This window comes from Cyclopterus lumpus, chromosome 10 (genome assembly GCF_009769545.1).
Source record: "Cyclopterus lumpus isolate fCycLum1 chromosome 10, fCycLum1.pri, whole genome shotgun sequence".
Lineage (NCBI taxonomy): Eukaryota > Metazoa > Chordata > Actinopteri > Perciformes > Cyclopteridae > Cyclopterus > Cyclopterus lumpus.
Window position 1 is genome coordinate 16,780,029 of NC_046975.1, and position 11,248 is coordinate 16,791,276.

Consider the following 11,248-nt stretch of genomic DNA (forward strand, 5'->3'; position numbering starts at 1 on the left):
TATTAACTATCCAGGAATCATAGAGATTTAATATAAAACTTGATTCAATAAGTTGCTATTTTCTGTTAACTTTCTTAAGATGACGCATTTAAAACAGTAATAGGTTATACTATCAACATCTCAGTGAATTTAGTTTTATTTCAATTCTATTTACAGCAACTGTTAACAACCTGCTCATAATGTAACAAATCAGTGAAAATACTCCATTTCACACATAAAAGCAAACTACTGAAAGTTACAATTCATTTAAAGTTAAAATATTTTACAATCATAATTGTAAAAGAGACTGAAAGCCATGAAAGCCTTTAAGACCGGTTCATAATGGAAAGGAACGCCCTTAAAATGCGTTGCCATAAACAAACAGCTTGCACGATATCCTCGGCAGGAAAACAACAACAACAAACAACATTTAAGCAGCGCACTGAGCTGCGGCAGACAAAGAGGAACTCTGCAGCTTGCTCAACTGTGGACTACAAAGACCATCATCCTGATGCAGTATTTGAACAATCACCAGTCCATTGTCTGATGGTGAAGAGGCATTTTAATGGCGGAACACCTCCGGCCAAAGAGTCCCTGAGAACCAGGAAGTAAAAAGGAAAGAAGTTTTTTTTCCCCTTACATCTCAAGATCCTTCATCCACCGTCAGCTCCTGCAGCTGCTCCTGCAGAGCGTCCATCTGCTCTGTTTGCTCCTCTTGCTGCTCGTGTTTTTCCGCCTCCTCTTGGAGTCTCTCCTCGGTCTTGGGCTCCTCACGGCGGCTCTCCAGGTTCTCGGAGCTCTCGAAACAGCCCGAATCCCTCGGCTCCTTGTCATCCTCCCCAGATCTGTCCTCCTCTTCTGGCTCTGACTCGTCTTCGGCTACACATTGCAAAGAAATCACATTTTTAATAGTGAAATACAATCCATTCTGGACTCTGAGGGGCTCGTTCAGCTTCAGAGACAAACTAAACTCTACAGATTGCCTGAGACATTTTAAATGTCCTGTACAGGGACACTAGGAATGGTGTTTTCTTTGTTTTTCAAGTAAATGTCCATCTTTGTGGCATTTTCATAATAAAAAGGGCTTATTAATTAATTTTACTGCTGAATAGAGGCTGACTCCACTCTTTGATCTTAGTTTTGTTTAAAACCAGCAACTTTTTTTTGGATGCCTGACTTTACTTAAAAATCCACACAACTAAAAGTTAAAAAAATAGTTGACATTTAAAATTTATTAGCGTGAAGTACTTTTTCAGAATACATAGTCAATCTTTGGAGAATACACAGCAGTATTTTATAATAAAAAAATGTGTAGGAAATGGATGTTAAATTGGAAAATGTTATTATAGTTGAGTCAGGAATTATTGGATGGGCATCATCACTGAGCACAACATAATTAAATTAACAGATAATAGAAGTATATGGATAATAAACATGGATAGCTGACATTTGATGAGAAACAGAGTGCAATGCTGTGCAACTGAGCTCTAAAATGCGTCTAATTATGCAACTGAGGCAGAAGAAATATGATGGATGTATAAAGTATTCCTCAGATATTTTAACGCTGCCTAAACCTGAAATCTGAGTGGCACAAAGCAACACTGACATTTCTCTCAGATTTGATTGAAATGCTGGATTCAAGGTGTTTTTTTATTACAGCATCATTATGAGCACTTACAGTCTCTCAGCAGTTCAGAGGCGTTCAGGATCTTGGAGCGCTCGTCTGGGTCTGTGATGTTCAGCTCATTGAGGTGAGACTGCTTCAGTCCTGCAAAGTCCTCCAGGTTCTGAAAACCATGCATGGACAGCAAGGAACTCAGCTCCTGAAACAGAAGATCATAAACACACACATTTAGATCGATAGCCGCCGTTATGACGGACAGTAATACTTTTGCAGTGTCGCCAACATTGTGAGTCTCACAGTGAGGCCGATGCTGTCCAGGACCTCCTCCAGGGTTTTGGGTTTGGATTTGGATCGGCGGTTCTTGCTGTTGCCGCGTCTCCTCCTGACAGGAGGGCTCTCCTCGGGCAGCAGGTTGACGTAGATGAACTTAAAGGAGCCCATTTTGTTGTTGAGCTTCCCCGTCCAGGTCCCTACAGGAGGCTTCTCAATGATGTAGATGATGTCTCCTTTCTGTAAGAGAGACGACAAATGAACGCCGGGCTCAATCATGACGGAGTTATCGAAGAGGAGATGAAGAGGAAAAGGTGAACAAAAGAAAGACCTTGAGGGCAAGAACCCTTTGGTTTTGTATTAAATCACTATAAATATTATTTATATGTCCTTACTCTGAGCTGACTTCTCGATGAACCAACAAAATAAAATAACGATCACTTGTGTCGAAGCATAGCAAAGAATTTGAAAAGCTGAATGACTAAACACTCGACATCTCTAGTGTAGTTCAAATTCTGCTTTCTGCCCCGAGACTCACATTGAGTTTGAGTGACTCCACGTCGTAGGGGCTGGGAGTGAAGTCGGTGTGGACCAGAGCGCGGCCGCAGAACGGCCCGTTGTAAGAGACGCCGTTCTCCTCCAGCCTCATGCTGTCCCTCTGGCAGTACCCGCTGTCCAGGCTCTGTCTGTCGCTACCTGAGGGGAACCGACAAGGAGAGTCAGAGTCGCCCCGAGCCTTTACATGCTCATGGTTTGGGTTCACAGGTTATCGACACATTACACATATCTGCATATGAATGAATAGAGGAGAGTGTTTGAGAAATTACAGAAATATTTTTTGATGGTACATTTGCTTACTTATGTCAAAAAAAAAATGTTTTGCACTATTCATATTTATGGGTTATGTCACCTCTAATGTGTTCAAGTAACGTTTTGGGGATAGTCATGCTCTAGGATTTGGAACTGTAGTTCCCATAATGCTTTGGGGGACGTAACCAGTAAGTATAATTTTGCCATGAATTCAGTTAGCTACAACTTTAACTAATTTATTTTAGCCTGTATTTGTTTACAAGTTTCAAAAGTGTGCCAAATGAGCTTTTAGCTGCTTCTGTTTGCAATAGGGGCGAAATATTCAACGATTCCATCTTATTCGACTGAAAGTCTCACTGTTGAATTGTCCTAGCGACGAGAAAATGTGGCAATGAAACAAAGGATCATTCAAAGTTCATAAATAACAACATGGTTATTTCAAAATCAAAGAATAGGGTTACATGTATTAATCAGAGCGCTCACATAATAGCACTATGTAGCACTATGACAGCACTAGATATATTTAGATTTTATGAAGGAATCTCTAACATCAGCTGTTTCGTGCTCTCTCTCCCGTTGACTCCCTTCTGTCTGTGGATTGATACAAGTTGCTACTGTTTTTACTATTTGTATAGATAGATACAACTAAAACTGAGGGGGATCAATAAGCAAGAAAAAAAATACATGATTTGATCAGTTGACTATAGGCAAGACTTGACCAATCAGATTTGAGTGGGAGACACTCAGAGCACCTAATGATACACAGACAACTACCACTGGATTACTTTGACACTGAAGAAAACTCAAAAAAATGATGATTCTTCGCCGAGTTCTGGATTTGGAGAATCTTTTGTTCCCGTATGATTTTTAAGCCGATTTATGGACATTTATTTACTTATGAACGTCAAAGACAATGATATCCTCTTGAAGTGTTAGGAACACTAAAACGTAATATAATACATATGATTATATATATGATGTACACTTACTGCCTGAGAACTGGCGGGTGATGAGGCTGGACACTGTGTCCTCGGACCCGGTGGAGCACACAGACGTCCTTTGTCCTGCACTCAGATCTGGAAGCCAGTCAGAAGAGACCGGAGAGAGGTCGTCACCACTCTCAGCCTGGACACAGCACGACAGGCCAGATGTCAATTCTCCTTCATCAATTAATGATGTTGATTTAAAACTGACGGTCACACAATAATGAAGCTTTCCTTTAAAAGAAATGTGTGAAAGCAACAGTAAAATAATCTTTAATATGGAGCCCTGAAACTGACAAACTGTAGAAAAATGTCATCAGACAAATCAAAAATGTAAATAATGTTACCCAGGAAAAGAATTACAAAATAAAATAATCTTGGGAAGATTTACATTTTAAATTCATTCTATTTGTTTACACTTTATTTGACTTATTTGGCTAATTCTTTATATATGTCAGTTAAACGCAGGGGAATAAAAAAAGAAAAACGGCCCAACAATTTCCCCTAAATGGTAGTTAAGTAGAAGTGTAAATACGCATTAAATGAAAATACTCAAATTGTTGCCACTATTGTATTTACTTAAGTACATTTAGTTAAGTACTGCACTTAAGTACATTTAGTTAAGTACGGCACTTATGTACATCAACTTAAGTGCAGTACTTAAGTAAATCTACTTAGAGACTTCCTGCTTTCCTTTTGATAAACACAGTACACACATTTGTCCACTAGATGGAGACAACAAATCTTTATATAACAGCTCTATGAATCTCCTTTATGGTTCAAATACTATAATTATAGATACTGTTTTATAGTTTTACAATACACTGTTACGGTTTAGTTACTGTGATCATGTCACAGTAACTTAAGTGTCACTGTAAACAGGATTTTACCCCCTCAGCCAGAGCCTTCTGCACCATCTTGGATGTTTTTCGGGTCATGGTACGTGAGATGACGTTGCGCCATGTCTTTCCCAGTTTGTTGCCACTTTTCACAGCTTGCTCTGCCAACTGAGAGGAGAGGGGGAAAAAAATCATCAAATATTTATCGACAGGTGTTGGGAGATGACAGGATATGAGATGACAGGATATGAGATGACAGGATGTGTGGAGATGACAGGATATGTGGTAAGACCTTATTCAAATGAAGTAAAGTGATTTTAAAATATGCCAAAACTATGACTTTGACATGAATTAAGTGTCATGGTGGTTCACAGTGGCATCACTGTCAAGTATTCAGTTGACTAGAAAAACAGATTTTGTGGTAATGGGGTTCACTCCCTACACACACACATACACATTGCTGGTACCCACAAACTCACATGCACACACTCTCCCACACACACGCAAACGCACACACACACACGCACACACACACACACACACACACACACGCACAAACACACACACAGACACACGCACACACACATTGCTGGCACCCACAAAGTCACATGCACACACTCTCCCACACACAAACACACCTGCATTGTATTGTGGGTAGGTGCATGAAAGCTTAGTTTATGTGAGCGTTATCAGACATAACTCTCAGTAATGGAAGCTAATGATGTTTTCAGTATTTTTATGGAGGCACTCAGTTCCTGCAAATGTCTTCTGTGATTTGCAAAGGATAATAAAGCAGAGTGCTGTTAGATTAATAGAAAATAGAGCATTAGTTTGGGGGTATTGTTTGTGATGTAGTATACTTCATTACGTTGCTTCTACAAACTGGCAGCTAGGGATTTATTTTATGATGGTGGATGTAAATAATAAACTATAACAGAGTGTATTATAGCGTTTTTTTGTGCAATTCCGATACAGTACTCAGATTCTCGAGTCAAACTTAACTTGTTTCCCTTGTCGGCTGCATTCATGACTTTCTCTCACACAACTAAATTGTGTTTTAACTCTTGATTAAGCACCAAAGTGCAGAGAAACAACAGACACAGATAGGGGACGTAACCATTGAACATATAAAGAAAACAATCTTAACATTGAATTTAAATTCTCTGGAGAGGAGCTCCTGGTTAAATGCGTTGTGCTCTCTCTGTCTGACACGGCGGCTCTCTGCTTGAGAGACGAGCGGACATCCTGTCTGCACGCTGCTGTCATCTGGGCCCTGTGCAATGCTTCTCGTTCTTACTTCCTCTCGCCTTCTACGCTCGTTTGTCCTCCGGCTTCTAACTCAGGGTACGCGCAATGTTACTGGGAAGTTGTTGAAGTTCTGTGAACATTTAAGTGTTAAAACATTTGCCCACACGTGCAGCGCTGTGTTGAATCAGGAAGCACAAACCGCTTGCACTTCTGCAACAACTTCTGTCCTTTGTGCCATTTATGTTCTGGGTGACGAATGAGGAAGAGTGTGATCAAATGTCTTCCATTTAGGAACTAAAAACACACTTTGAGCGATATCCACTTCTACTTTTCAAAACAGATATGCATTGTACGTTTCATTGTGTTTGTTTGTTTTTATGAGTACGTTGTTCCCACTTACATTCTCCTCCAAGGTAAACTCCTTCTCCGACACAGGAGAAGAAGGTTTGTGCTTCATAAAGTCCTTGAAGCTGCTGGACCTCTGCAGACTGAGCTAGAAACAAAAATAATTGCAATTATGTCAAAATCATAATGAGAAAAGCCGGCAAAACTTTCATCAAAAAGCAAACGGTGTAAACAAAAAGGCATTACCAGAAAAACACATCAGTCTGTTGTTGTGTGGTGTTTTACTGAAATGCAACACTGATAACGCTCATGTCACAGTTGAGCACATTTGTTCTTATCTCTTCATCTCTTAAAATGTGTGAACAAAATGTATCTGCGGAGGGACTTCTCAGAAGGAGCAACTGCCCATGTCTCTCCTCCCAGTTATCAACGATGAACTCATGAATCTGGGTCATGTTGCAGACAGTGTGTGGAGATTCTAAAAAGTGTCGGCTCAAGTCTGCATGTCACATGCATATGTTTGAAATTAAGACCAATTCTGAACCCCCAAAAAAGCCACGTTCTTACTCTTTTGCATAATATTCACATCTCATAGTTCCCTCCCTCCAGTGGAAACTTTTCGTCTAATTTTCCATACAACCACACGTCACTGTGTACGATTTTATCGCAGCTCATCCTTTTTTAATCTTAGCCGTAACCACAGGAAACGGGCAAAGCTTGAGTGATTACAGACATCCAGTCAGCGCTGGCGGCTGATGGTCTCTGTCTGTCTAACCTGAAGAATGTAACCACCAGTGCAGTCGAGGGAACAAATGACCTTTATCATTATGAGGCTATTACAAATGTTGCTGGTAAATGTCTGTTTCCCCTGCCACGGTTGTGCTCCCTAAAAAGCCACCGAGCTTTAAGATAAAACAATCTTTAATTGCCGCTGATAATCGACTTGTGTTGTGGAACAATGAACAATCGTGTCCTCTCCAGCCTCGATTATCAGCGGTGATAGATGTGTATTAGGAGAACACGATTGCCGGGAACACAAACAAAATGAGATGTGTAATGACAAGGCGTGAATTGGACAACAGGAAGTGGGGATGTTAACGGTAAATAAGAGCACTGGCGTAGGAGACTCGCTCTGTTGTTGGCTGCTGGGGACGAAGGCGCCACAATGCCTGCTATGACTCAAACTACATCTGCAGCAAGGATTCACACTGCCGCAATAGAGGAACTTTGCTTTTCTAAAAAAATATATGTCGAGGACAGAGAGTATTTAGACACTTAAAAGTTGTTTACACATGAAGATCGTACTGAACTTTTAGTTGTGTGTGTGGGGGTTCGTTCAGCTTCACCGCAAAAAAAGTGCACTAACTTGAGCAGACATCCTGTGTTGAAACGATGTGCACAGAGACAGCTGTGCGAGATGTTGAAATGCAAACTCAATCACACTGTGTGATAAAGACCGCGTCACAATTCACTGTCTACGATGTTTACATTTAAAGAGGCATAATTTGAGCACATTCACTTGAAACCTTCCAAAACAAACAAATTGCCAAACAACTCACCTTCTTCTTCTGCACTTGCTCTTTCTCCGAGGCATTGGAGGGCTTTCGCCTCAACATCTTCTTCTTCTTCTTCAGGGGTCCTTCAGAGATCTCTTTGGATAAAAAGCCTTGAGAGCGATACACCGTTCTTAAATCAGTGAGGGTTTCTGTCACTGTGCTGTCGCTGCCAAGGTTGTCAGATAAAGGAAAAGGTAGAGTTGCACTCTGCTGCAGCCGCATGCAGTGCAGAAGCTGAGGGGAAGTTACGTAGCCACAAAGAAGCTAGAGAGGCCAACCTTGTTTTGGGCCTCTGGTGTTAACACAGGCAGGCAGGTTACATGTATTTCTCAGTCCTGCTTGCCACAAACTCTCTGTGGCAAGCAGGACTGACACATGAAACTGTTCAAAAAAATGTCATCACAACTCAGTTTTGACTGGCTGATAAAGGTTAAAAATAAAGTATTTTTTCTGTGAATCTTGCTTAATACGGGTTCAATCGACCTCTGGTTACTCATATAATATGTATACTCATATGTTCAGGCAGATAAAAGCTCAGGATAATCAATAAAGGAGCAGATGTTTTTAAAACATCAAGTCATCTCTCGCTGCATTGTCACTATTTTACAACATTTCTACTGTCACAGCAAAATGTTGAAGTTAAAGTTAAGAAGATCTGTATCATGCAACACGGCAGCTCTCGAGTTGCCAACCAGCTCTGTGTCAAATTATGTTTTTTTAATTTTGCAGCTTGCTGTCTAGCCATCACTCTCAAAGAGCACATATTTGCCATTACATCTGAAGTGTGGAAGTGAAATCTAAGGATGACATATTTAGAAACTCAGTAACGGCTTTGCAGCTGCAGCAGAGGAGCTAAAACACTAGTGATCAGACAGGCCAGCTCGCCCGACAAAGGATATTTACCCAAAATGTGAGAGACAAATGAGTTGCAAAAGGTCAGACAAATGCTGTCAGTGTAAAAACATCCACGACAGAAACAACTTGGGTGAGTCACAGAAATGTGCGTGCGTTTTAGTGTACACTCAGGACAAACACTAGGCAAATATTAGTAGTAGAAGCAGAGAGGGAAGTAAAATGTAATTCAAGTTTAGCTTGTTATTTTGGTGGGTAGCAAACCACATGATGAGAGCATGCCCTATTTAAGTTTCCCGTCACTCGACTGCAGATTGGCAACAAACTGATCTGTCTGCAGATCTTAAAAGGATAAAAGCAAACGCACACACACACATATAATGATTTGTTGTAGATTAAATTGAAAGGATAAAGTGTAGTACTCAGAAGTACCCTGTAGAGTGGCCATCCACTAGTTATGGAGCAATGTAAAATGCTAACAACAACACCGCAGAAGAGACTTTTGTTCCCAGAGAACAATGATCTCATACTTGTTGTTCCTTTTTCTGTGAGCCTCTCGACCACAAAACCCCAACGCAGAACGGATATGGATGAATCTGCCTTTTCTTAAGGCTGTTTGACTTTCTGTATCAAATGTTTCTTCATGTGCTTCTGGTGATGTTTGACAAGAACCTGCAGACACAGAGTGTGGACTGATGGCACATTCACACCTTCAAGTAGCACTGACATAGTTGCCAGGCAACCGGCCGTGAACTCTTAACATGTGGAAGAAATAAAACCGCAAGATCTGCTCACAGTTGTTTAAATGGACAGTTTCAATATGATTCGATGTTTAATGTAGTCTTTACAGAGTTATGATGAATCAAAAAACACGTCCTCAACTATATAAAGCTAGTGGCTTTTGGTAGCGTGAGGCTTTGATACGATGCTACTCATATGCTTTTGATATGCTGATTTAGCTTCGCACAAAGACTTTAATGAGCGTACAATGCTAACACATTCTGACACATTCTGTATTCTGTGATAAATCAGATTCTGTCAACTGATGGCCATGCATATCCAGTTGTTTTCTTTCCTCCGTTCATGTGAATGAGCCAGAGAACCCACCTCCAATGGTGTAAGCAGTTTTTATACATCCATGATTAAGCTACGCAGATGAAAACACTAAATTTCAGGTACATGTCTTCAAGGAGTTTGCAGCATCTGCTAAACTGTCCCAGGGAAATGATGACTACCGCCCTGTAGCACTCACACTAATCACATTGAAATGCTTTGACTTGTCTAGGACCACATCAAATCTCAATAATCAAACTCTTGTTTGCAAAATCCCCAACAGGTCTATAGGCGAAGCCATCTCCTCTGCCCTCCATCGAGCCCCTTCACAGACGAACAAGAACACTCACGTGACATCCTGTTCAAGGATTTCAGTTCAGCATTTTGTCGCACCGCGGCGAAGTTGTTGGGTTTGTTTTATTTTGTTGGGTCTTTTTGTCTTGTCATTTCCTGTTTTATTTTGAAATAGTAACTATCCTCTCGTTTCAGGTTCCTTGCAGTTCCTCAAGTGTCACCTGTCTGATTGTCTTCCCTGATTCCTGATTGTGTCCACCTGTGTCTCCACTTCCCTCATGTGTAAGTATACGCGGCGTCTTCCCTTGTCCTGGGCCAGTGGATTCGTTTCTGTCCTTGTGTCCATGCGGTCCCTCTAGCCCAGCCATAGTTTCTAAGCCTTGAATACCAAGCCATCTCGTTCTGTTCCATTGGGTTCCTCCGAGAGTGATTTTGATTTCGTAAGTTTTGTGTCATAGATTTAGTTTAATTGTTGAAGTTTTCATAGTCTTTTGTTTCCTCCGTAAGGAGTGAATTTGGTTCTTTCGTAGTGCCTCCAGTTTTTAAGGAATGTTTTTGTTTTCCTCCAAGAGTGGAGTGATCTTTTGTTTTGATGATCTTTTATAGCCATGCTTCTTCCTATTTATTTATTTATTGGAAGAAGTGTGTTCTAGATTAATTTGATAGCTTATATTTATTTCTCTGCCTTGGAGAGTCAGTCTTACTAATAAAGGACTAATATACCTGGAAAACCCTGCATCTGTGTCCTGTGTTCTGCCTGGGCGTGACACATTTAACACAATCGTCCCCCAGAAGTTGGGCCCCCCGGACCTGAACAATTCCCTTTGTAACGGGACCCTGGACTTTCTCACAGAGGGACCCAATGCCGTGTGCATTGGGAACATCACCTCAATAGCCACCACACTCAGCACACCAAATATGACTCCAATCATATTATTATAAGTCTGTAGACGACACAACCCTAGCGGGCCTCATTAGAAACAACAGAGCTTCCCATCAGTCGATTAGTCAACTAAACGGACACTTTGTTCTCAGTCCACTAAGATCTCTTTAGTCTATTCGTAATTTTTGTATGCTTTTTAATGCTAAATGCCTTTTTCCAATAATGTTATGAGACACAAGATTTAAAGTGGTGCTTTTGTATGAATAATTGAGGAGAAACTCAGTTTTACTGTCAATTAAATCAATTAATTGATTAGTTGACAAAATCATATGGGTGTTAGTGGACTAGCGATTTCATTGGTCGAGAGCAGTCGTAGACGGCCTCCAGAGGCGAGGTGGAGCGGCTGACCGGAGCAGTGTATTAATGTTCACAAGACAAAAGGGAGGGGAATCGACCTCCTCTTCTCAGCAACAGATCCTGTTTGGAGCAAGTTTCTAGGTGTGCACATCGCT

The 11,248-nt window shown here is 40.9% G+C and overlaps 1 protein-coding gene across 2 annotated transcripts; it reads right to left on the reverse strand.

Annotated features, from left to right (window-relative positions):
• Positions 1-114: 114 nt before the first annotated feature.
• Positions 115-8,048, reverse strand: sash3 (SAM and SH3 domain containing 3). 2 transcript variants are annotated; one of them, XM_034543952.1, is made up of 8 exons: positions 7,658-8,048; positions 6,154-6,246; positions 4,557-4,673; positions 3,673-3,808; positions 2,412-2,569; positions 1,901-2,113; positions 1,658-1,802; positions 115-858 (listed from the first exon to the last, which is right to left on the reverse strand). In XM_034543952.1, exons 1-8 carry the CDS (start codon positions 7,874-7,876, stop codon positions 623-625), a joined length of 1,317 nt encoding a protein of 438 aa, XP_034399843.1. In that variant the 5' UTR covers positions 7,877-8,048; the 3' UTR covers positions 115-622. The 2 variants fall into 2 exon arrangements, with proteins under 2 accessions (XP_034399843.1, XP_034399844.1); XM_034543953.1 differs by lacking the exon at positions 7,658-8,048 and adding an exon at positions 6,345-6,579.
• Between the last annotated feature and the right edge of the window lie 3,200 nt (positions 8,049-11,248).

What these genes read in the sequence shown, in the direction of transcription:
- sash3 (XM_034543952.1), bottom strand. Translation starts at nt 7,876, where the DNA reads ATGCGGCTGCAGCAGAGTGCAACTCTACCTTTTCCTTTATCTGACAAC. An exon ending in AGAAGGCTCTGGCTGAGGGG is followed by an intron (nt 3,809 to 4,556) that starts GTAAAATCCTGT and finishes TGCTGTGTCCAG; the next exon opens with GCTGAGAGTGGTGACGACCT. An exon ending in CACCCGCCAGTTCTCAGGCA is followed by an intron (nt 2,570 to 3,672) that starts GTAAGTGTACAT and finishes GGTTCCCCTCAG; the next exon opens with GTAGCGACAGACAGAGCCTG.